Genomic DNA, 26,225 nt, shown 5'->3' with positions numbered 1-26,225 from the left:
ACGACAGCCTGGAGGCAGGTTTAACGCAACAGAAGTGACTCTGTCTACCTGGTAATATTGTTTTGACACCAAAGGAAAAAAATTGAAAGTGAATGAATACATATTGCTTTGTTAAATACATATTGGATTTATACGGTGTTTATATAAATATATATATATTTAGAATCCACAAACTATCAAAATAACACTTTATAAAGAGACTTGCTTTAAAAAAGGTAATGCCGAGCTGGAACAGGAGGGTAGGGTCACAGCGGCCGCTGAGGCAGGGCTCGGCTGAGTGAACGGAAGAGATGCCTTTCTCAGTTTACCTGAACCATGGAAAAGAGCCGTCCCAAGAGTTCTCCCACACATTTACAAAATGCTTAACTCCTGGACAAGCCATCGAGCTAATAAGGTCAGGTTTGGAAAAACTCTAATTCAAAAATACTTTCTTCTTTGACAGAAAAAAAATAGCAGTCCAAAAAAAAAAAAATAGCCATTTTCTGGTCTAGAGGCACCGGAAGTGATCTCTTGGTGGCGCCTGTCATTACATCCTCAGAACAGGCCCTTAGCTTTCTTCAGGTTCACTTGCTTCCAGGTGGGCAGTGCGTTGAATTCATCTCTGGTCATGTCGAGTGCAAACTGGGGGAAATGTAAGAGACGCCCTGTGAGTGGCCTAGTGAAAGGATGCTCACACCAGTGTGTCATCACCATCCCAGCCAAGGGGCCGGCCACTCACCTCAAAGTCTTCATCTGTGAGATAAATCTCAAGCTTTAGAGGGTCTACTCCCTCCGGGAGGGGCCTGGCAAGCAGATCTGCCAGCGGATAGATGGTTTTACAGAGCTTGGCTAGGACATCTTCTACCAGGGTGATCTGGTTGGAAACTTCAGTATCCTGGAGAGAGGGAGCAAGAGAACATTTGAGCAGATTCCTGTTATCTATAAGGAGCTTGCAGACCACCAGCTCTGTCCCATATGGGCACAGCTTGGTCAGGAGCATGATATCACTCCACTGTGGAGTGGGGACTCGGAATATCCAGGAATTACCTCCTGACCTTCAGAGCTTTTCTCCCTCTGCCAACTTTCAAATCAACCCTGTGTTTGAACTGCTTCTGAATGAATGAATGAATGAATGAATAAATGAATGAATGAATGAATGAATGAATGAATGTTTAGGGACTTAGCTTACCTATGAGTCAACAGCAGAAAAAGATTATTGGATCTGAAATCAAAACATTAGATGCTTCTACATAGTGGAATTTGTTTGAACATATTTTAAAATAATTAAGCTAACAAGAAGTCATGCCCTTTCCCTTTCCCCCAGGTTCCATTTCTTAATCCACAATGAGACACAAAGTAGGTAAAGGTAGAGTAATGCATAAGGCCCTGGGTTATGCACACACACACACACACACACACACACACACACACACACACAGGCATACAAATGCATGCATTCAAGCCCGTGCACACACACACACACACACAGGGGCGGGTTTTCTGGGAAAATCATCTCCATCTCTCATACTTGGGTCTGGGAAGTGCTGCCCTCCCTTTGGGCAGTTGGATGGTGACTGAATGAGTTCAAGTTACTGCCAACGTCAGCAATCTATGGGGCAGAATCTTGGAGGAGAGGTGGGTGCTGCCCTGAGCCTACTGGCCTGTACCTATGGACCACCACTCTCTTGGTGACTCAGAGATTCGAGGCAAGTGTTTTATGCCTCAGCTCCTACACTGGTAAAGTGGGGACAATAGTAAGATGAACATTAATATACTGTCCTGGTAATTAAGTGAGAAATCAAATGTAACATGCTTAGTGCTGGGCCTCGCCAGAGCAGTACACAGTGAGTTTTAATTTCAAGCTTGCTCAACATTATGCAGTACCCCCCAGTCCCCCCGCCTGATGAGCTACAGTGAATGAGGAAATATGAGGGGCAACCTCTGTCTGGGCTCCATGAGGCAGCTGCAGTGCTGGGCTCTGAGATCCACATATTGCGAATTCCACATATTGTCACCCTAACTAGGGATTACTATGAGCTGCAGAAATACGAAGTAGGAATTCAGCCGACTATGGCAAAAGCTGTTCCAGAGGATAAAGCCAAGTCTTAAGGAGTCTTGGTGATATTGGCTTTTGAATATTAGCCATTTCCTGCAATGAATTTCTCATGTGCTGTTGTAGCTTTTCCATTTCTAGAACAGTGTGTTTGATCATCCATTGGGCACAGTTTCCCCTATACAATTAAAGACTTTGGATAACATCTCCTAACTGTGCTAACAGCAGTCACACAGCAAGATCCCTAATTTCAGGCCTTTCTGTAATTATCGTCATTAGCGACATCTGGCCAGGACCTTCTCTGGACGAAAGTATCTTATCTGAGAAACTTCCCAGACTTTCTAAGAACAGACTGCAGATAGATGGCATCCAGGCTATCTGTTAGAGAAGGCCAGGTGGATATGGTTATTAAGCTTAACCCTCCTCTCTTCCAAGTGCTATCTATAGCTCTAGATCTCTTTTTAATAATTAACTCAGAACTAAAGGGCTTGTACTTACCAGGTACATCAAGCTGTGACTCAGGTTGCCTAGCTACCGAGTGCACTTTCCCTGCCCTGGCAGGAAATGGCACAGCCAAAGGAAGATAAGCTTTGACAAACTTTGGCACCAAAGAAAAGTAAGGCAGTTTTCTTGTCACCTGTTACTTAGCGAATTATAGGCTCTTAACATTTTAACTAACCACTTCTAAGAATATAGTTCGAGCACATAAGTTCCCTTCTAACTGAATTTAGCCCTCAGTTGATTCTATTCCCCACTAGTCACTTCCCTTTTGGGTTGCTATGATAGCTGACAATTACTGTTCTTTGTGTGAATCTTTTTTTTTTTTTTTTTTTTTTTTTTTTTTTTTTTTTTGGTTTTTCGAGACAGGGTTTCTCTGTGCAGCTTTGCACCTTTCCTGGAACTCACTTGGTAGCCTGGGCTGGCCTCGAACTCACAGAGATCCGCCTGGCTCTGCCTCCCGAGTGCTGGGATTAAAGGCGTGCGCCACCACCGCCCCGGCTCTTTGTGTGAATCTTATTGCCCCTCCTTTTGACCCTGTAAGAATTCAAGCCTGTGTGACCTTGCCTTGGCCAGAGAATTGCTGCTTTGTATGGGTAAATAACTGAAAACCTCAGAAACTTGGGAGGACTACATTGAGGAACTAGAAGAATGAGATGGAAGATGAGGAAGAGCCAGAAGGGGGAGAACTATATGGGAAAGATCTAGATGGGGTAGAATTACGGTGGGAGAATTAAGATAGAACTTAAAGAGAACAGCAGAAAATTGTAGAGAGAAATCAGGCAAGAGAGGAGCTAAGTATGAAAGCAGAAAAGAAGCTGTGTAGAGAGAAAACTGACTCAGAAGAATAAAGTGAATGGACTAAAGAGTTTCATGTATGTAGATTTATTTGTTATAAGGGAGAATATGTGTTTGTTTTTCTGAGTCTGCGTTAACCTGATTAATACTATATGTCCAAGTCCATCCATTTTCCTGATTACATTTTCTTTACAATGGAATATTATTCCATTGTGTATATGTACCACATCTCCATCATCTCTTCACCTGTTGATGGACATTTACGCTGGTTCTACTTCCTAGCTATTATGAATAGAGCAGCAATAAACATGGATGTGCAGATATCTCTGTGGTGGGAGATGGAGTTTTTTGGGTATATGCCCAGGAGTGGTATAGCTGGGTCATATAGTAGGTCTATTTTTATTTTTTTTGAGGAACTTCCTACTGATTTCCATAATGTTATAGTAATCTTCACTCCTACCAGCAATGAATAAGGGTACCTCTTCTCCAATATCCTTGCCAACATTTGTAGTCAGATTCCTTCCTTCCTCCCTCCCTCCCTTCCTCCCTCCCTCCCTCCCTCCCTCCCTTTCTTTCTTTTAAGAAACTAAATAAGGGTTTTATTTATTCACCTAATTTAAATTTTTGTTTTGTTTTTTGAGACTTTCATACAATATATTTTGATCATATTTTTGCCTGGGGTGAGGTGGTATCTCAAAGTAGATTTAGTTTGCATCTCCCTAATGACTAGGGATGCTGAAGACTTTTAAAAAGTTATTGGTAATCCTTTGAGAGCTATCTGCTCATCCCAATAGCCCCATTTGGTAGTTTTGTTTCTTTGACATTTAATTTTCTAAGTTCTTTGTAAATTCTGGATATCAGGTCTGTTCCCCCTGCACCCCCCAAAAAGCAGCTTTTTCTTATAGAGTAACACAATTAAAATGGAAAATTCCTACCTCCCACTGAATTAAAACAACCCTTGGAATTTTTATTGCTAGTGAAGTTAACTCTTCAATTAAAAAAATTCTACACAGGCACGCTAAGCCTCCAAGTGGGGAACAAATGTATGTTTGGTAGGCGAAGTGATGAGGACCATCTCCTATAATGCGGTGTGAGACTCTGTGGTTGCAGGAACACCGTGAGATGGTCACAATGTGCTCCCTCCCTTGGCTACCTGAGCACATTCCTTCCCGTGTTGCAGCCTGTGTCTCTTCCACAAGAGCTTAACCTGAGAGGACTCGGCTGTGCATTCCACACACCTGGAGAGGCAGTGGGCTGGGTTCCAACAGAAGAAGCAATAGCAGCTTTTATTTGTGTCTTTGCTTGTATTTAAACCTGAAAATTACGTGTAGAAAATGATCGGACTGCTTCTACTGTTTCCCCAGTAGGCTTCTCCAAAGCCAAGTCCAGGAAGTGTAGGGAGCACACTGCAACAGGAAAAAGCATGTCCCCGCTTTATGTGCAGGCTCTTGGCATATAGTCCAGGCTAGCCCAGAGCTTACTGTAAGGCACAGGCTAGCCATCAAGTGCTAGGATTATAGGAGTATGTCATCACACCCACAGTTTGTTCCCACATCCAGAGTGCAGTCTGATGCTTCTCCCTCTGGTGGCGTCACCCAGTGCAGAGGCCAGCGGAGGCCTGGGCTGGGGAGTGGGGCTGGGGAGCTCACCATTTCTGTGATCTCAGCAATGTCCTCTCTGTGCTCCCAGCTGGGAAACATGTTGGTGAACGTCAGGGGCTCTAGCCCAGCATGGATAAGGTAAGACTTGGGGGGTGGCCTTTTGAGATTCTTTCCTGTAGGGATGCAGAATGCACATGTCAGTGGACCCGAGGAGCCTTTCCTCTCCGTTTTTCCTTTTTTTTTTTTTTTTGTCCCATTTTCCATCAGAACACTGACTTTCACATTTAAAATGTGGATTGTGAGTCACTCATAACAATGCCTGGGTGCTGCTTTACCTGAAAGGCGACTCTTATGCTTATCTCTTTCACACAGATGTGACATCGACCTGACCCCCCTACTTTGGAACCTGACAAAATGTTTCTGGACCCCTAGGGGGACAGAAAGCTCTCCTGGGAACTCCCACCAGGCATGTCTGCTTCCCTTTCATCTGCCTGTGGCGGTTTCCCCTGAGCAGGACAAGCTTCAATAGCATGTGACAGCCAATGACAGCATCTTCCAGGTGCCGGTGAGCATTGAAAGGTTGTTCACAAAGAGCTTTCCACGGAAAGAATGGACTGTACACACTCAGGTGTGTTAAGCGAGCCAGTAAACTGTCAACATGCAGACAGGGCATTAGTTACGGGCGTCTACCTTACGTAAAAGGCCACAGATTTCATGTGGATGCTAGTTAAGAAACCAGGGATTTACTATGGATTTTTAAGTTTTGTTTTATTTCTCTTGTTGGCTACAATCCCAAAGAAAGGCTGGCACTGGCTTGTAGCCCGTTCGAGCGCATTTCTGTTCTCTAATGCAGGCGCCGCCTGAAGAGAAAGGTGAGCCATGGAGGCCACCCAGCTACTCACGCCCACGTACTGAGGGGTGTCAGTGCCCGGGACGCCAGTGCGGGCTCCACAATGCACCATGTGGGTAGCCTCATCGTGTGAGAGAGAAACATGGACTCTTCGTTCTGGCAGCAGAGAATGCATTGATCTTAACACTGACAAGCCTCTAGCAGTTAAAGGGGCAGCGCTGGAGCGGTGGCATCTCAGAAGGGACGTTGCGGTGGCTCTCCGCCCGCTCCCTTTGGCCCTCACCTCGGCAGTACTGCAGGACCGTCTCCATGGCGCTCTTCCGGTCTGAGGCCCAGCGAATGCGGGCAGAACCGGTTATCTTGTTCTCAGTGGGCCACCAGCCCTGCCAGAGGTACACCTCGTGGTGATTGTCAACGAGGAAGAGTGCTGTGAGGTAAGGGCAGAAGCAGGCCATGAGGTACACTCCTTCACAGACCTTCCCGGGCACACTGCCCCAGCAGACGCCTCGCTGCTGTCCCAGCTGTCCCCAAAGCCCTCTCCCCAAAGTTCAGAGTGTTGAGTCCCTGGAGGTTCCTGCACACCCCGCCCTCTCCTGTTAACCTCTGAAGGCCCCTAGCAGGACAAGGAGGAGACTCAAGAAAGGTCTCTTGGTTTCCTTCCTTTCCCAGCTCAACCAGAGAGTGCTGGCAGCCCTTTCAGATGTCACTAGAACCTTGCTGCTGGCCACCTCTGGCCTCTGTGGAGCTCACATCTGGCTTGCTCTTAACTCCCATGATGCTCTGAGCAGTAATGGTTCTTTTACAGGGAAGCGAATTTTAGGCAGAGTCCTCCTGTCTCTTCCTCCTTGTCTTCAAGCCTCCACCTGACTCTAACTCTATGTGGCAAGTGCTCTCCAACTTGACAGCTCAGTGGCCCTGAGGTCCCTCCTGATGTGCATTTGGGGACTGCTTTAAAAGCCAGTGGGTGTTGATGATCCCTCCAGAGCCCTGGAAAGCAAGGGCAGGGGGTCGCTTTCTCTTTTAGATACTCGTGGCTGCTGCCCAGTGTGATTGTAAGCATCTGCCAAGGTCTGAGCTGGTGGTAGGGCAACTGTGGTAAAAAGAGGCACCGGGCTGCAGCTCCAGGATGTGGACCAACTATGTGCTCAAGGGCTTGATTGGCAGGAAGTGGGAGGGCCTACAGAGCCCATTTCCTTTGTATAGGTTTGGGCATTAGGGCATGGCTTTTGGGAACACTACTGATCTTGGAATTGGGAGATCTAGTCTGCATTCTTAATTCTACTGAGAGCTTTCTTTCCCAGGTCCTTTTCCTCAGCCACTTGCTTTCCCAGGTTCCTTGGCAGCTGGAGTGGCCACATGACATCTTCTGGCCAATGGGACGAAGCAGAAAAGCTGGAGGGACCTAACGAACTGCCCCTTTCCCATTTCCCCAGTTTCAAATAGAAACATGAGGGGTGGAGCAAGGGCAGCTCACAAGGGACCATGAAACAGGAAGCTGGAGAGGAAGGCTGGGCGAATGGCAGGGATGCCGGATGGTACTGTCAACTGGCTCTTTGGATGTAGGATGTAACTGAGTTCGGGTCCTGATACAAGGCTACGTGGCTGACCTTGTTTTCTTCTGCGGTGGATGGATAAAAGGAGATGTCCTAAGCAACTACACTAGCAGTGTACTTGGCAGATAAGAACTCCTTAAAGAGAAAGGAAAGAAGGGCTTCCGGGAGGGCGCTACGCAACCCCACCACGCCCCTGCAGGCCTCACCTGGCTGCGGCGCGCTGTACAGATCCTCCTGCAGGAAAGGCATGGAGCTGACGGCAGAGGGCGCTCGCGCGGGGTACACGAACTCGGTCGCCGAGAAGTCTCCGGAGGAGCTGCTGAGGATGAACAGGCGGGGCGCGAAGTTAAAACTTCCAGGATCTTCCAAAGAAAAGAGAACAAAGCTGAGGACACCGTATGCACCAGCTTCCGCATGGACCGACGGCAAAACATGAAACGACTCAAAGAACTGGTGGAAAATAGGCAGGGTTTGGTTTATATCCGTTTCTGATGGGGAAATCTCTCTGTGTGTGTGTGTGGGGGGGTTCTTTTTGCAGCGTTAGAAAATACTTCCTTTTGTTAATTTCTGTTAAGAAAGAAAGTTGGCCCAATGTCTTGGAGGACACTGATTGATATAGGAGTCACATGTCTAGGAATTTACCTTAATTATGGATAAACATACATAATTATTTTTAAGGGTATGCCAACTACACTATACTATTGTATAATATAGAACATACTGGACATTCACTCCCCAGATACAGAGGATGGCTAGGTAGAGTGGAATACATTGCAACGCCCTAATATCACTAAGGTCTCAGGGGCAGCAAGGTGGTCACCGAGGCAATAAAGGGAGAGCCTGGCTTACAGGACAGTCATCCTAGTTGTCTCTTTATTGAGAAACGCATGGGAAGTACAGGAACCCATGGATTCTGGTTAGCTGAGACACACGGCTTGCTGAACACTGGCTGCTCAACAGAGGTGGTTAATAGAAGGAAGCTTGTTTTATAGTTTGTACGATTATAATCATGTCTATTTTAGGGAAAGTCAGGAAGGCACGTGTTCACACCCCTTTACTTCAGTCTGGTGAGTGGGGACAGCCATTCTGAAGTCCGTGCATGAAGCAAAGGAATTGTGTGCTTAGATTTGGGTCCCATCCCCAAGATATCCCAATTTTACAAAATTCAGAAAATCTCCCAGCTTCTGGGTCAGGTGGTCCCCCACCTTTCACTCACACACCCCGCCAGCCACTCTGACCTCTAGTGCATTCCGGGTCTCCCTGGGTTTGCTACCTTCTCCTCTCTTGACCCCCGTGACATCCCACTGATCTAGTCCTGTGTCTTGTGTGTTCTCTTTCTGTCTACTGCCTTGTAAATGACAATAAATGCTTATGAATTAGCTCCTAGGCCATGAACATCAAATCCCCAAATCATGCCTACAGTGTACACACCTATTTCACTCTGTCCTTTGCGAGGATTGTGGCCCCTTTTCTCACAGGGATCTATGAGCCCCTAAAAGGTTAAGATCAACTGAATGAAGGCCGTGGGTCCCACAATCCTTCCTTCTGCCTGCCTCCTTTGGCACACTCAAGGTCATGCCATTCCATGATGGCCTCTCCTGTCCATCCCTGAGTTTCAGATTCCAAGTTCATAAGCTGCTGATAACTGCCACATGCTCATGTCTCATAAAACATCTCCCAGTAGGCATCGGACATCAGCCATTGCCTTCGAAGCCTCCCCTTCCAGCCACAGCTGCTGAGAACTCACTGTCTCTGTATGGCCTGGGGCTTGCTGCTCAAGATTCTCCTGGTCTGGTCGGGACAACTGTCTCACTGGGGTTCCCACTGCTTCCTTCAGCCTGGATACTGCCAAACCCAACAGCTTGTCATGCTACTGCTCATCTAGTTTCTCAGACTTTCCTTCTCTTCTGGTCACGTCATACCAGCCTCAGACAAATACCGTCTTCCTCGGGGCTGTGGATGACTTTTCCTGCCAGGAAAAATCCTGTCTTTTCCATGCTCACACTCTTCCATGACACGCAACTTTATTTGCATGAAAATGAGTCACATACAGTGTGTGGCTTAGCTTCCTTTGTAGAAGACGTCTGTCCTCTGGGAGACCTACCCCTTGGTTTTATTTACTGTGTGCTGTACACAGCACATGCTCAGAAAATCTTTGTATATGTGTGTATGTGGTATACATGTATATGTGAATGCATGCATGTGGCACCTGAGCACTATCATGTGGCATCCCAAGGAAAGCCACCCACCGCCTTTGAGACAGGGCCTGCCATTGGCCTGGAGCTCATCAATTAGACTGGCTATCAAGGCCCAGGGGCCTTTTTGTTCTTCTCCCCCAGCTCTAGGCTTTTAAGGGTGCACCGCTGTACCCTACAATTTTACATGTGTTCTGGTGATAAATCTTGTGTCTTCATGCTTGCTTTGCTGGTGGAACCATCCCGCTAGACCTCATTAGGTCTCTAGTGAAAAAAATTAGTGAGTGAATTGAGGAACAGAAGGAGACGGACGCCATGGACCGTGCTGTGCCATTACCTTGAAGCATGCAGTCATAGGCTTTCCTGTCCCTCCTCCCCAGGGCGTCCCAGAATCCCAGGGGCTCGGATCCTTCATCACACTCATGTATTGTCACATTGCTGCTGCTGTGCAATCCTGCTTCCAGGGGACATCTGCAAGGGAGACAGGCCGGGAGGTTTGCATAAGTCTGGGGAGTGCCCAGAGCACGAAATCACTGGAGACCAAATCCACAAGCCGCTTTGCTCCCTCTACCTAACAGCAATTCTCACTGATGAATGAAAAAATATCCTGTAAAAATTCTACCAGCGTTTGTGCTGGCAGGAGGGCCAGTTTGCTCCGGGGAAGAATGGGCAGATATAACGTAATATGTCACGAAGACGATAATGCAAATGTTTGTCTCTAACACAGCATTTTCCCGTTTACTGTCCTCTCCTGCAAGTACTTCATTAGGACGAAGAGGAGTTTATTTCACTGCTGACCGCCTGGTCCCTTGTTTGGCACCAGGTAGGTGCTTAGGAAGCATTTGCCAAATAAATACATGAATGAGTTTGTCATCATTTTGCTTTGTTCTTAGTGGCCCAAGTGAAAAGGGTCTTGGATCCCTCATGCCACCTCTTTTGAACTCCCGCACCTCCACTGCCCACAGGAGGATGCTCTGAGAGTCTGGTTTCATCTGTCTGCCTGTTGGAAGGTTGCTCGTTTTTCTTCTCTCTGCCCTTACTAGCCAGAACCGACCTTAGAGGAGCTGGGAGGAAGGCAGATCTCATTGTCCCATTTCAGGGCCCACAGAACTGACCCAAGTTGCCCTTTGCGGTGGAACACTCCATTTTTAGGAAAGAACTCAACTGTTCTTAAGGAATTGAGACCATCCAGGCTGCTGGTGAGAGCAGAGACACAGTGGCAAGCCCCCTCTGGCTATGTTCTTCCTCCTGAGGACCTTACCCATCAAGAAGCCCCCAGAAGAGAACCCCAGCGGTGCTATACCCTCGGGCTGCTGACCTGGCGGGGGTCTGAGAACTCACTGCCAGCTGCTGCCACACAGGTGGGGCTCCCCTGCTTTCTAAAGAAGGGCCATGTTATAGTCCCCCCAGTTTCTTCTTTCACTTTGCCCTTTCTGCCATTCCAATAAAACACATACTCAGACCCCTATGAGACATCGGCATGGGCTGGCCCTCTTTACCAGCAGAGGCTGTAAGCTGAATGCTCCAGAGCAAGTGGCACCTATGGGTAGAAGCCAAAATCTGACTGTGCTTGTTGGGGACATCTGCCTTGCTGATGTTTTTTGTTTGTTTCAGATGAGATCTCACTAGATAACCCAGACTGGCCCTAAACTCTTAGACTAGCCTGTCCCTCCTGCCTCGGCCTTCCAGGAACACAGTGGGTGGCTCATGGCTGCCTTTTATGGAAGCAGGTGTGTCCTTAGAAAGCTGGAGGTTTCTGTGGAGATGCATGCCTCCTGGACTTATGTCATAGCGCTGGCTGTAGTTCCAAAAATCCCTTGCTGGAGTCACTTGAAGCATATGGGACGTCCCTTGTTACCTTAGCCTGGCTGCATCTCTCTAGGGATCCCCTCGGTGCAGAGCTGGCCGGAGTAGCAGTACTCACTGTTCCTTGATTTTATTGGCAGCAGTCCTTCCAACTTCCTTCGTGTGGCCCTGGGCTTTGCATCCATGCCACAGGTAAATGAGGGCCTTGTTTATGTTCAGGACAACCATGGAAGTCCTGGACCTGAGGCTGCTGCCGTGACAGGCCACCTCCAGCAAGTTCCCTTCCATGGGCACCTCTCCCCGCACACAATACAGTCTCCATTCACCTGCAGGGGACAGCAGCGGCACAGGGTTATGAGGAGCCAGGCACAGGAAGAGTGGCCCTTTGGGCTCCCTGTGTGCTGTCAAAACACACGTTGTAGAGGCGCAGGACCTGTGGCTGAAGACGTGCCGAGCAAGGACAGCGGGAGGTCTTCCAGAGTTATAGACAGGTTGCCAAAAGTTCAGTTCACAAAGCAGAAAAAATAAAAACCTTTCCAAGATTTACATAAAATACTAAAACTCTAAAGAGAGAACTATTAAGAGTTTAGTGATGGGGTGCTGGCCAGTGGAAAGATTATAATTGAAAATCTACTGGTTTTTTAACTTTCATAAAAAGTGTGGATAGTTATTGAGAATTCAGTTCAAGATGACTCTCCTAACCTCCTGCAGAAAAGGGCAGATCAGGAAGGAAGCGCTATGCAGGGTGGGGGTCCCCACGAGGCAGTAATAGGCCAGCATTAGGCAGCTTTCAGTGGGAAAGACACAGCTGTATGAGGGCAGACTTACTTTAAGGTTTTAATTAAAAAAAATTAATTATGTGCGTGTGTGTGTGTGTGTGTGTGCGTGTGCGTGTGCGTGTGCGTGTGCGTGTGTGTGTGTACTCATGAGTGCAGTGCTTGTGGATGCCAGAAGGGGGCATCAGATCCTCCTGGAACTGGAGTTACAGATGGCTGTGAGCTGCTTGATTACTGTGGGTGCTGGTAACCGAATGTGGGTCCTCTGCAAGAGCGGTGTGCATTCTTAACTACGGAGCCATCTCTCCAGCCCCGAGACGTCCTTCAAAACCCTCCTATCAAAGCACCTTCAGGGAGAAGAGACAAAAACTGAATTCGAACACCAAAAGTAACTTACTTTGCACATTTTCTTCTTCCTCTTCCCTTCGTCCAGAGTGCACCACCATACCTCCCTGGAAACACTGGAGGAAACAGGGGGGCTCCTTTCCCTGCAGAACCTGGACCTTCAAATTTAAACATGGAAAACAGATCAGAGAAGGGGCCGCCAAGGTCATGGAGACAATACTTGCCTGGTTCAGGGACTCTAGACCACAGGACATACAGAAATCACCATCCCCACGGCCATCTGCAGGCAAGCAGTATTAAAAGTGTAATGCACAGGCTTTCTTTCAAAGTATTTTCAAGTATGGGTGTTTTTTTTTTCCGGTAATTTGCAAACAGGAATGTTATCTCTGGTGCCTCACGCATCCACTTCCCTCACTCACTGCTTTTCTGTCATAGACTATTCTTTAGAGACATGAACTTGGGCATTTTCATGGTATTTTATGTAGGGGTATGACATGACTGATTTAAATGTGTTTAACAAGGTCCACCTCTCAGTAATGAGGAGGATGAGTCGCTGACTTAGTGAGTCTGGGTGATGCCCTCCTGTAGAATCAGTAGTGATTTACATCCTTAAATGCTCCTCAGGGCCATGCCCTCAAGGCTCAGCTCTCCCAGGACATGCACTGGGAGGCTTTGGTAGCTAAGAGGTGGGTGGGGTCTAGTGGGAAGTCTTTAGGTCACTGGGGGTACATCCTTGAAGAGGGTTATGGGGCTTCCTTCCTCTTCATCTCTTTTGCTTCCTGGAAATGAGCCAAGTAGTTTCACTCTGACATGTGTTTCTACCATGACATGCTGCCCCCTCACAAGCCCAAGGCCAACATGGCCAACCAACTATAGCAGGGAAGCCATGAACCAAAAGAAACACTTCTCTTTTGAAGTTAATCACCCCGGGTGTTTCTCATAATGATGGGAAGCCAACACTCTATCCCAGTGGTCTCCTCTTGGGTGACAGGGCTCTCCCTGACTGCTCTGGTGTTCTCTCGTCAGGAGCTAGTGACACTTCTTGCTCTCACTTTGGCAGACTTTATCCCTCACAGAAGGAATGCTCTTTGAGCCTGGGTGTCCTGGGCATCCGGATACCCAAAAAGTAGAAGCATTTGTACCATGAGCTACTTTACCAAGCTCAGGTCTGCTTGGCACAGGCAAGGCCATTTTGTGGCAGTGTTTCATGAGTCTGTGATGCTTTTCCATGTGTTGGATTGAAGAAATGAAACGCTCAGGTAGAGAGATTAACCTCACACTCTCGGTGTGCTCTGAACACAGGGTTAACACATGTTCCTTCACAGGCAGCTGAAATCACTTACTGTTCGGAATAAGTCACAATGCCATTGTTGCTAAGGTCTACTTTTGAAATGTGATCTATACTGGGAAATATTCATTCTGTCTTAAAATTATTTTTGGGGATCATAATGAGCTCTGAGAGTTGCAGGAAGCTGAGTGAGCATGGCTCTATTTCTAGAGAAAATTTCTCTGCTCTCATCCTTCACGCTCCTGCCAATTAATCATTCATCCAAGATGGTAAAAATATTCGCCTGTAGTCTCACGGCAGCTCTAAATTAGCGGCACTAATGGATGCGACATAGGGCACAGACCATTCAAACATGAAAAAGACACGTTTGGGGCCATGCTAGGGATACAGGTCAGTAGGCAGAAAGCACCTGCCTGGCACACACAATGCCCTGAATTTGATCCCCAGTGCGGATGCCAGAAGACACCCCACCCCTGCCCAAAACAAAACAAAAAAGTCTTAAAGCCCTTGTATTGGGGTGGTAGTGCCTGGCAGGCACAGTGTAGGCTCTGAGGTCACATGCCTGAGAACTGGGGTCTCTGTTGGTCACTGGAAAAATAGTAATCAAAAAGCAAAGAAAATGGAGGCAGGTTTTAAGCTGTGGGAACACAGAAGCCATGGTAAAGGGGCCGAGTAAAGGAAGAAGGGAGAGAGCCTCACATAACAGAAGGTGACATTTGAGCGGAAACTTGCTTGTTAAGGGTCTCAGGCCCAAACTGTTCCCCAGCATGGCTGTACCCACCCGAAGGGCGCCTGTGAAGGCTTGCCAGCCTTGGAGCTATTCCCTTTGAAGAGGGAGGATGGCATGTTTTTGTTGTGTGGAAAACTCCTGATTTAGGGTTCGGAGGAGACCTTTCGGAACCCTGGATTCAGCACCTGAACGCTTGTCATTGCGGACGAAGCTGCAGAGGGGTAGGATGGAGTGTGGGGCAGGGTTTGGAGTCTGCGGAAGAACCAGGCCACAAGTGCTTTGGAGGATTCTGTCCTCAGGGGCCAGGTGTGCATCGCCATGGGCCTTGAGCAGTGGCTCCCCAGAGCTTACCTGGGCCCCCCTTTCTTCATCCAGCTCCACCGTCATCAGTGCTGATGTTCCCTTCTCACTCACGGTTGAGTGCCGGCCTTGCCAGAAGAAATAGACACATTTCTCTTTGCCGGCCACTCTCACCGGATGCTCTCCCTTCTGCCGGCTTCCCACTGCAGACACAATGGCAGAGGGTGAGGTGAGCCGGGACACCAGAGGGACAGCAAATAAATGCCTGGCGCTCTTCCCCAGAGTCCGCGAGGGCCAGACGTTAATAAACACAAGTGGTGGAACCACAAGGGGTACCATCTTTTTCTCAGCTGACTGAAGGGTCTTCTGGGAACCCAAAGAGAAATGCATATCATCCCAGGCAGAGGCAGGTTCCCTCCGCCCCTCAGTGTGTGACCAGAGACATGGTGATGGAGAGCAGGACCAGACTCACACAGACGCACTTGCCTAAGTAGAGGATCGGCTGAAGGAGGAATGATGTTAACAACTGCTACAGCAGCATCAAGAGCAAAGGAGAAAACACAGAGTTCTAACACGGAATGGTGGGGCCTGACCTTCCCCCCTTTTCATGTCCCAGCCAGGAGGCATGGGGCTTCGTGAGCGGAGAGCACATCTGTAACCTCAGGGCTGGCGTGCGTGGGGACGGGAACATTCTCTGGCCTGATGTGCTGTGCAGCCACAGGCTCAAAGCAGCACAGCTGGTCGCCATGAACTAGAACCTCCAATGCTGAGAGCTAAAATCAACCTTTTCTCTTTAAAAAGTGATTGTTCTAGGGATCTTATTACAGCAACAGAAAACTGACTTACAAAGGGTCAAGAAAGGGAGAATGTAGTTGCAGTTAATGCAAACGTATTTAAAAACTAATACTAAAGCTGGGCAGGGAGTGCACACCTGTAGGGCCAGGGCTGGTGTGTATGGGGAACAGGCAGATCCTTGGGAGCTCCTTGGCCAGCCGGGGACCTTGTCTCAAAGAACGAGGCAGAGAGTGATTAAGAGCGATTGACTAATATACACTCTCACACAGGCACAAACATGTATGCCCATCAGCATAGATATACACTCACGGGAACATGTACATACATACATAGCCTCCAAGTATGTAATAGTTAAAATAAAATAAATAATGTTAAAATAAAAACAAATAATGATAACCAGGGGATTTTCAATGAGGTGTGATGGCACATGCCTGGAGTCTGGGCTGCCAGAGGCTCAAGAGGAATGACTGTGGCCTGCAGACCAGCCTGAGCTATCTAGCCAGACCCTGTCTCAAAACAACAAAACCAAAAAAAGGTGGGTTAAGGAGTTCCCACAGGGTCTGCATCACCTCATTTCCACTTTACTTCAATCCTGTTGATAAAATTACCATTGTTTTGAGGTCTGAAGGTGAGAAGAAAGCTCACTTAAGTCATTAAGAGGTCAGGACATCATTGTCTGATTTAGAACCCTTTGCTTAGCAAAATACTCCCCTGTATTTAAAGTAAATGGCATTTTTAATTCATTTAAAGTAAATGGTTTTATTAATTCCTCAAACTATTTTCCAGAGCCTGGACTCCATGGCCACCACTATGGCTCTGAAATGGCTGTGTTTGCACAGTGTTGAGTGGGCAAAGTGTAACTGTGAACCATCCATGAATCATTTATAGATACCCGTAGTTAATTTAGCAGCAGCAGCAGCCTCTGTCCCGTGGAATAGAAGGCCATTCTGTTTCCCAGGTTCCTGGAGAAGGCTATGTTAAAACCTATCATGACAGTTTATACACCCCTGGGACTTAGCCCTTAAATTCACTGTATAAATATAATTCATGGGTCAACAGGAAACTTCACCCTAACGTTCTAAAGCAGACATCAGTATATATGCCTAAAATACACTGTATTTCCTAAAACAGACATTCTGACTAATGTCCTTAACAGTTTCTTCAGTATACCCAAACTTAGTCCTACACAGAATAATTTTATTGTTAATATATTTTTTAACTTAGTAATATCAATGTTTATTAGTAAGTATACTAGACTATTGTCATTACAACCCAGATCCTAAGTTAAAGTGTTGATACATCACACTATTAGAGAACTTTCAAGAATAGGTCTGTTTCTGGGATAAGGAGATAGCTCACTTGAAGGACCTGAGTTCCATCCACTAAGGAAAAGAAAAAAGCCCTGTATGGTGGTGTGCTCTGGTCAGGGGAAATGGAGACAGGTGTATCCTTGGGGCTTGCTGGCCAGCCAGCCTTGCCCACTTGGTGAGCCCTAGGCCAGTGAGAAACCGTGTCCCCAAAACCAAAATGGTGGATGGTGCTGAGGACAGCAGGTGAGGCTGACCTCTGACCTCCACATGGCCTCTGGCACACACGGATATGCGTACACACATGCATAAAAGAGCAATGTTGTTACTAAGTGCTTCTGTTTAGAAGTCACTGTCCCGAAGGATGAGTGCTGCTCCTGGTCAAGCCTTGGACCAGAATCCAACTTCCTGACCATCTCTAAAGCAGCCTGACACTGACTCTGGGGGCTCCACCCACAGAGCTTCACGACCTTCAGGGCACAGACCGTGCTGCACCCTGCAAACAGTCACTGGGCAGGACACTGCCCCCAGCAGGCTGCTGGTGGAGCTGTCATTTATCTGGTCAAATGCTGCTGGAGCTGATGATGAGGTCCCTCATCTGGGAGTGAGGCATATGATCACTGGGAAGACATATAGTGTGGGGAGGGATGACCTGCCCGCATCACTGTTTCCCAGGGGCCTCCAAGTTAACAGTCTGTGAAGGCTGTGGACACCGTCATATTGACTCACTACGTTCATTCATTTATGATTGCTTCTGTCTCAAAACTAGCAGCCAGGTATGAAAATGACCAAATATATTACACTATCCCTTTGTTTTTATTAAACACGAAGCTCCCTTTCTACATTATGGATGTGTTTGTTCCCTGCAGTGACTCTTGATAATCATTATTTTGGGCAAGTTCAAGTCATTCCAAACTGCACAGTTATTTTTGCTGTTTCTGCTGAAAATTTCCCTAGGGGAATTTCCCAGGACCCACAATATGGGCAGGTGTCAAGCACCGTGCTAACACATCATACACCCCTGCTTCAAATGTTTTCTGAGCCAGGCACTACCTTTCCGACATCCTAAGAGAGAAGGCCAGGGCTAAGGGAGGCTGAGCAGCTTTACCCAGCATGCATAGCTGCTAAGCAAGGTTCTGGGCTTCCCACTCCAGCTGTATGGTTCAGACACCTGTGGCCTCTTCTTCACTGAGGTGGCCTCTTTAAGAAAGGGTCAGCATCTAAGATGGCTCTTAAGAAGGAAGGGACAAGAATCACCCCCCCCCCACACACACACACTGGAAGCTCGGAAGGAGAGACCAGTACTGTCAGGCACTGGAGACCCCGTTTCTGCTTCTGCTTGTTTAGGAGGCCCCAGAAGTTTTAGAGTATACTGGGGTCCAACCCTGAATAGCCCTGCTGTACCCTACCCTACGTCCCATACGTAGGTCAGATCCAACCCTGTCCTACAGGGTAAACAGCACAATAGGGTCACATCACAGTTGGCTCTAAAGAGGCCAGGTCAGCCTTTAGCCTGTGGCTTTGCTCTCTTCTGGCCATGGGACTCCAGGTGGCCCTGTTCTTCATCTCAGAAATCAGGATAATAATAGCCACTGAGAGGAGCATCGGGGAGACCCCAACATCTCGCTTGGGGAGGTATCATGGGGAGCTCCACAGAATTTAACCTAGCACTGCCCACCATACAACCCATGGACCCTCACAGGCACCCTACCCAACAATCATTTGTTGGCTGCCCAGGTTTGCTTTCTCACTGATGGCAGGTCCGAGGTCATGGGAATCAGCTCCCCACACACCATGACATCCTGTTGCTCACTCTACACTTGGTTTACTCTCATTCCGGCCACATACTTCCCGAGGGGCTGTTAAACAGCCCTCACAAAGCAGCCTGCCCCGGGTGGGTGGGTGGTCATGAAGAACTGCCATTGGTAGCACACCATCTTTCATACATCAGGGAAGAAATCAAAAGTTCTTGGCTAAGACCTGTGCTTGCCATGGTCCTGTGGTCAGCTGTGTCTAGGCTCCAGGGAGCTGGAGGAAGCCAGGAAACTGTCTTGGGAAGTGAATCTTGAAGTCACAGAGCTGTGATGTAAGCCTTCTAATTGAAGGACAGAGCACTGTGGACAATGATGATTACTTCTTGGCAAAGAAGAAGGATTAAGCTCCAAGTTCACAGCCCCCCCAGCCCCCGTGGTCTCTAGTACAAGGTGTCCAGTTGAATGCTTTGCTGCAGAGTATTTCATCAACTGCAGCACAAAAGACTCGAGTGGACCATGCAGGCATACACCTATAATAACCTCTGTACCTAGGAGGCTGAGGCAGGAATATTGAGCCAGCCTGGGCTACAGAGTGAGATCCTGTCTTAAAAACCAAACCAAGCCAACCCCCCCCATCAAATCTCATAAATAAATAAAAAATTAAAAAACGAGTCCAATTAATATTTATTACTGCAGATCCATAGAATAGTTAGTACTCCTAGCTTCAGAGGAGGGAGGGAAGAAGGGAGGGAGAGGAAGAGGGAGAGAGAGAATTTGTCTGTCAAGAAGTCAGAGGTAGAGTCTGATGTCTCTGTCGTTCTCCACCTTACTCTTAGAGACATGTCTCTCACTGAACCCAGCGCTCACAGACTGAATGTACTGAGTGGCCAGCGAGCTCTGGGGATCTGCCTGTTTCTGCCTCCCCAGTGCTGGGAATACAGTCACCACACCCAGCTTTAATATGGCATCCAAACTCAGATTCTCATACTTGTGTGGTAGGGACTTTACCCACTGAGCCATCTCCCCAGCCCCAAGAGCTGATTTTTATTGAGGATAAAACCCAGAACCTTGAATATGCTAAGGAAAATGTTCTACCACTGAGCTGCACCCCAGAACCTCTACTAAGACAAAACAAAAATAACAACAACAAATCTTTCGTTGTGCATTTACTACCAAGCTGAAGCACCATTGAGCTTCAGTTTAAACCACTCTGCTGTGCTGCGCTCAATGACTTCTTCAAACAGCACACAGGCCACATGTCTAGACCATGGCAAATCATGACTTTTCCAGAAACCTTTTAAGGCGGCGCAAGAGTGAGGAGCAGGCGTGTGTCAGAATGTGTTTGTTTCTGGGAGTGAACATCAGTGTCCTGGCCATCCAGACTGCCAGGAATCCCCCTGTACTTCCGTCCAGGTCCGTACCTGCACATGGTTAGATTGCCTGAGCGCTCTGAAGCAGCCGAGGGCACCCAGCACGGTGCAGGACACCCAGCTCTAGGGCTTGCATCCCCAGCCTCTCTGAACAGAGAAAACATGAATGCTCACTAACCTGCAGTGCTCACCATGAACTTCCACTTGACCACATAGGCATCCCCCTCATGGAACTGCCCGATGCTCTGCCTGGGGAGGCGGCTGTAGTCGAATTCCAGAATATGCCACACATCGACAGAGACGGTGGCAATCTCAAACTGTCTCCTGTCATCCCCTTCCACCAGGCCGTAGCCACGGCCAACGTTCACCCCATCTAGGATGGTGCTGGCTGTCACCTGGGGCATGGCCACCATCCGCGTCACATCATAGGGCTTGATGTCAGCCCTAGGATCATCCTACAAGGGAACAGAGGTGTTCAGGTGTCCCCTTGCTGCAGACGCCTTTTGCTACACCCTGTGCAGTTTAGATTGCTTTTCTTTTTCTTTTCTTTTTTTTTTTCTCCTTTTGTGGTGCTGGGGGTGGAACTCAGGGTTTGGCTGCCAGCCAGGCAATTGCACTACCGTAGGGCTATATCCCCAACCCCGTTTTAGCTGTTAATGGGACAGGGCATAAATACAGCTTTCATGGCATCTCAGGGTGTCTGACTGTACGGGAGAAGGCTATGTGTAGGGGAGAGAATGGGGGTCCTGCACACCCATTGCCACAACAGGGGAGGTCAGAATGGAACCAGAAATCCCTTTGCTGCGTCACTAACGTACCCTGGAAGGCTTTTTGCCACCACAGCCAGTTTTTGCTGGTCTCCACACTGGGCCTGCACTCGGGGCTTGATCACTGTACCTTCTGTTGGACAACTTCCCCAGAGTTCCTCTCCGTAGGTCTCTTCAGTTCTGTCCAGTCGAGGAATTTCTCTTTGAACAGAATAGTCTCGTTGTGCTCCGTAACTCTCCCAAATATGGCCCAGTCGGGTCGCCCTTGCCCTTTCCTGCAGGGTGGGAGCAGATAAGAAAAGGGCCCGGATGCAGCCCTGTCAGCTGTCGGAACAACAACCACGATATCGCAAGGGGCTGGATCCCAGGCTCACCCCCCGCCTCGACCCCTAGCTTCAGAGACTAGCCCAGTGGCTTCTGTCAACTTTCCTCTGCAGGCTCCCTAAGATTACTGTAGAAGCAGACTCGGCCTCAGCTTTGAAAATCTGTCTCTTACATGTTGTCAAGTGAGAGTAGGAGACCCAGTAGCTTGTGGTGGAGGGCACAGCCCTGGGAGGAGGGCCTCGGCCCCTTTATCGACTTCCTCTTGTGATCAACATGCTGCTCAGGGCCCAGTCACTTCAACAGTGGATGTCAGCTGCTTGTGTGTTAAAAGGGGCTGGGCGCACAACCTTGGCTGCACTGTAGAGGCCTCAGGGAGATTTTAAGACATTTGTTTTCAACCTTTTGGGGATCGAACAATCCTTTCACACGGCTCGACTAAGACCATCAGAAAGCAGATATGTACATTCCCATTCATAACAGTTGCAAAAATTACAGTTATGAAGTAGCAACAAAAATAATCTTATGGTTGGGGGGTCACCACAACGTGAGGAGCTGTATTAAAGGGTCACAGCATCAGGAAGGTTGAGAGCCACTGTTTTATGACATGTTACTATGTAAGTCATGCTGTTGCGGCTGCAGTCTCTGAGGCTGGACCTGGCAGGCACATGCTTTTAAAGGTCCTCCCATGATTCTGCGGCACAGACAGCAGAAGCCAGTGGGCCAGGTGCTCCTTCACCCTTGCATGTCACCCTTAAGTATAAACTGGCCATGGTAGAGCTTCTATGCTCCAGCACTATTCTGTTATATTAACCACGTACTCCAGGCTTTGTTTCAGCCCTTCAAAATCCCAGTTCTTACAGTAGGAATGAGCATTTGCTTAAAGATTTAAGGTTTTTCAATACACAGACATAATACTTAATTTTTGTTGTTTTCTTGCCTTTTTTCAGACAGGGTCTTTCTCACTCTGTAACTCAGGTTGGCCTGGGGCTCATGTAGCCCAGGGTGGCCTTAATCTCATGAATGATCCTTGTGCCTCAGTTTCTCGAGTGTTGGGATTACAGGTCTGGCTTTTAAATATTGAAACCAAATATTAAGAAAGCTGGTGACTGAGACCAAGGTTGGATAAAGCACAGGGACAAATAGCCAAACGAATGGAAACACATGAACTATGAACCAATGGCTGAGGGGCCCCCAACTGGATCAGGCCCTCTGAATAGGTGAGACAGCTGACTGGCTTGATCTGTTTGGGAGGCATCCAGGCAGTGGGACCGGGTCCTGTGCTCAGTGCATGAGCTGGCTGTTTGAAACCTGGGGCCTCTGCAGGGACACTTGGTTCAGCCTGGGAGGAGGGGATTGGACCTGCCTGGACTAAGTCCACCAGGTTGATCTCAATCCTCGGGGGAGTCTTTGCCCTAGAGGAGATGGGAATGGGGGGTGGACTGGGGGGAAGGGGGGCAGGAGGGGGGAGAACAAGGGAATCCGTGGCTGATATGTAGAACTAAATTATATTGTAAAATAAAATAAAATAAAAATATCCTGTTTAAAAAAAAAAAAAGAAAAAGAAAGCCAGTGACTGGATTTTAAAGGGAGAAACTATGCAGGGAATTCAGAATCTGCATATTGTGCTATGCTCTTTCATGTCCTGCCTATTCCTTAGCACACGACACACACAGTGTTAAAACAATTTGGAGGGTATGGTAGTTAAAAAATCATTAATGTAGGAATACTATTTTTATTCACACTCATATTTTTTTAGAGTTTGTGCCTGCTCTGATGATTTCCCCAAATAGTTTTTAAAAGTCTAGTACACTGTAGTGAACATTAAAATCACAACTATTCTTTCAATACAGTGTCCTTCTCCTTCCTTCCTTCCACCCCAGAAGACTCAAGACAGCTGCACAAAATGCCCACAGCACTGAGAAGCTGGGAGTGGGGAGCATCCTTCCTAAAGCTACAACCTTCATATACTGTCGTCAGGAAGCCTTCATATACTGTCAGGAAGCCTTCATATACTGTCAGGAAGCCTTCATATACTGTCAGTAAACCTTCATATACTGTCAGTAAACCTTCATATACTGTCAGTAAACCTTCATATACTGTCAGGAAGCCTTCATATACTGTCAGGAAGCCTTCATATACTGTCAGGAAGCCTTCATATACTGTCAGGAAGCCTTCATATACTGTCAGTAAACCTTCATATACTGTCAGTAAACCTTCATATACTGTCAGGAAGCCTTCATATACTGTCAGGAAGCCTTCATATACTGTCAGGAAGCCTTCATATACTGTCAGTAAACCTTCATATACTGTCAGTAAACCTTCATATACTGTCAGTAAACCTTCATATACTGTCAGTAAACCTTCATATACTGTCAGGAAGCCTTCATATACTGTCAGTAAACCTTCAGGAAGTAAGGAAAGGTTTCTTGTGCGACCTCCCACGGTCCACAGCATGTAAGCATTTACTAAATCCACAGCCTCTGTGTGAGGAGGAATGATGGATGCCTGTGGGAAGAGCAGGCCTGCACAGGACCCACGTGGGCAGCAGTGGCACCTGGGAATGAGCGGGTTGCACTCTCCAGGGTCCAGCGGGTTGATGTCACAATTCTCGTAGTCGAAGGTTCCGTTCCATAGGTGCTTAGCCAGCTGGAATGCTATTTTCCGTTGTGCTAACGTGACTTCCTTCCCATGCCACACGTAAACTTCACTTCCAAAATCAAACACCAGGACCTGGAAACCGCACAAAAAGCATGTGTGAACTGCAAGGGCAGATTCCAGGGCTCGGTCCCTGTTGATGAAGTCACACTGCTGAACTCACACCACCCAAAGCTTTCATTCAAGAGTAAGTATTCCCCTGTCTGTGTTCTCTCCTCTCTCTCCCTCTCTCCTCCCCTCCCTCCCTCCCTCCCTCATTCATTCATTCATTCATTCATTCATTCATTCATTCAACGTACACAGCTTATCACACACATGGCAGGTGCTGAGGAGCCAATGCTGTCTCTCCTGTGTACAGTTCTAAGACCTTGAGGGGCAGAGGTCATACCATTCATGTAATAGGGGCTTATTGCTAAGTGTTTGTTAAATGGATGAATGAACGGATGCTCCTTGTTATTCCTCTATTCTCACCTTCATTTCCAGCACTCAAAATTCTGGTTTTTGTTTTTGTTAGTGTTTCTTTGTTTTTCAAGACAGGGTTTCTCCGTATAGTTTTGGTGCCTGTCCTGGATTTCACTCTGTAGACCAGGCTGGCCTCAAACTCACAGAGATCCTCCTGGCTTTGCCTCCTGAGTGCTGGGATTAAAGGCATGTGCCGCCACCACCACCCAGCTCTGTTTTAATTCTCATCTAGGCTCCATTTCATTTTCTTCCTAAAATTATTGCTCATTATTCACTTTTTCTGTGACTTTTGTCCCCATTTAAATGTTCATACACACCATGTCCTCAGTCTAGCTTTGGATGACAGTTTTCCTCTCTTTATTATTAAGTTATTATATATTGAGTGTGTCTGTAGCGTGCTTGGTGGGATGCTCTGGGATACAGACAGGTAGTAAGATGGTTGACCGGTGCGGTAGCTGACACAGCCATCGCATTATGCTGCTGCTCCTGCTTCCTGTCGTCCGAGTGGCAAGAGCAGTGAACTCTTCACATTTCGCAGGGGTCTCCAGCAGCAACAGTTGACTGACTGTAGCTGCACGTTGAGTATCAGATACCTAGGCCCACGCTGTCCCCCACACTTGCTGTTCCTGCCCTCTGCCCTCCACCCTCTGCCCTCTGCCCTCTGCCCTGGGTGCTTTCTACTCCCCAGGCCTGGCCTTGATAGCTTCTATTCTCTTTTCTGTCTCTGCATACTTGACTTTGTTTTATCCTCGGCCCCCCTTTTCGGGGAAGATTCCATGTATAGGTGAGATCACACAATAATTTTCTCTCCATGCTTGACTTATTTCACTTATCCTGTAAGCTCTAGGGGTTACATTCTTTGCATTTACTAAAAGTTTTAAAATTACACTGATTTGGTGTATGTGTGTGAAATGTAAACGAACAAGCTCTCTACTCAAAATACAGAGTGGCTGGAAGGGTCAAGAAGAGAAAATATGGGGGTGGATAGGTGGCTCAGTGGTGAAGAGCATATACTGCTCTTCAAGAGGACCCAGGTTCAGTTCCCAGTACCACATGATGACTCAATCCCAGAAAATCTCATGCCCTCCCTGGCCTCTGTGGGCACTGCATGCATGTTGTATACATGCATACCTAAAAGCAACACACCCATACAAATAAAAATAAAATTAAAAAAAGAAAATCTTGTGACTTTTGAAAAGAACATTGTTTATGTATTTGTGCATTTGTTTGTTGTGTGTTCATGTGCACACACGGGAAGTCAGAAGATAACTCGAGGGAGTTGGTTACCTCTGTCTACTATGTTGGACCTGGGAACTGAACAAGTCTTCAGGCTTGGCAGCAAGTGCCTTTACTCACGGAGCCATTGTGCTGGCCCTGAATTCTTTCTAATATGCTTCTGCCTAGTGGAGGTTAAGGCATACCTTGTGTGCCTTCCCCTTTCTTTTCATCAATTAGAATGGTTAATGACACTGGAAATACAAGTAGTTAATAAATATTTACTGCGGTGCACGAAAAAAAAATACTTGACAAATCTGTAAATTATATTAACTATATGTAAATTATATATAATTATATATACTCACAGTAATTATTCCTGAAACTTTAGTACTAACTAAAATTTATTTTAATCTTTATATACCTCAAGACATGAGGATAATATTAATATTTTATATAAAATATAAAAGCCTCCAACGATCCATGACACTTTTGAAAAATATGCTGAACTTTGTTAGTATTATAGATAGTGGTAATGGTTTGAAATAGGAAATCCTTTAGCAAGTGCCATGTTTGATAGTCAGTATGGAACCAGCCAGAACTCTCTGCCCAGGTCAGCCCTGAGCACTGTATCCTTGGAGTTGGTACCTCTTTGGACTGCAGAAGGGAGCACTTCGGAATCTTCCCCCAGTAGTCATCATCAGGGACGAGTTTGTCGTCCGTCAGGCGGTAGACACAGTTCGTCTCTATGATGGCTGTCTCGTACAGTTCATCTTCCTTTGGGTCTCCGGCAGCTTTGGGGTG

General features: G+C 47.3%; 1 protein-coding gene across 1 annotated transcript in view; it reads right to left on the bottom strand.

The window, feature by feature from the left end:
• Window positions 1–485: 485 nt before the first annotated feature.
• Window positions 486–26,225, bottom strand: part of Svil (supervillin) — a 207,153-nt gene continuing 181,413 nt past the window's right edge. Inside the window, exons 28-40 of the mRNA XM_059263727.1 lie at window positions 26,070–26,215; window positions 23,644–23,819; window positions 20,896–21,040; window positions 20,177–20,453; window positions 14,824–14,975; window positions 12,507–12,612; window positions 11,452–11,659; window positions 9,865–9,998; window positions 7,539–7,694; window positions 6,063–6,206; window positions 4,978–5,102; window positions 719–874; window positions 486–621 (exon numbers count right to left, since the gene is read on the bottom strand). Coding sequence (XP_059119710.1) covers window positions 535–621; window positions 719–874; window positions 4,978–5,102; window positions 6,063–6,206; window positions 7,539–7,694; window positions 9,865–9,998; window positions 11,452–11,659; window positions 12,507–12,612; window positions 14,824–14,975; window positions 20,177–20,453; window positions 20,896–21,040; window positions 23,644–23,819; window positions 26,070–26,215 — 2,012 coding nt within the window. The 3' untranslated portion in view covers window positions 486–534. The remainder of the gene's footprint in view (window positions 622–718; window positions 875–4,977; window positions 5,103–6,062; window positions 6,207–7,538; window positions 7,695–9,864; window positions 9,999–11,451; window positions 11,660–12,506; window positions 12,613–14,823; window positions 14,976–20,176; window positions 20,454–20,895; window positions 21,041–23,643; window positions 23,820–26,069; window positions 26,216–26,225) is intronic.

This window comes from Peromyscus eremicus, chromosome 5 (genome assembly GCF_949786415.1).
Source record: "Peromyscus eremicus chromosome 5, PerEre_H2_v1, whole genome shotgun sequence".
Lineage (NCBI taxonomy): Eukaryota > Metazoa > Chordata > Mammalia > Rodentia > Cricetidae > Peromyscus > Peromyscus eremicus.
The sequence above is the reverse complement of the archived record's forward strand: the minus strand, read 5'-3'. Positions and strand labels throughout refer to the sequence as shown.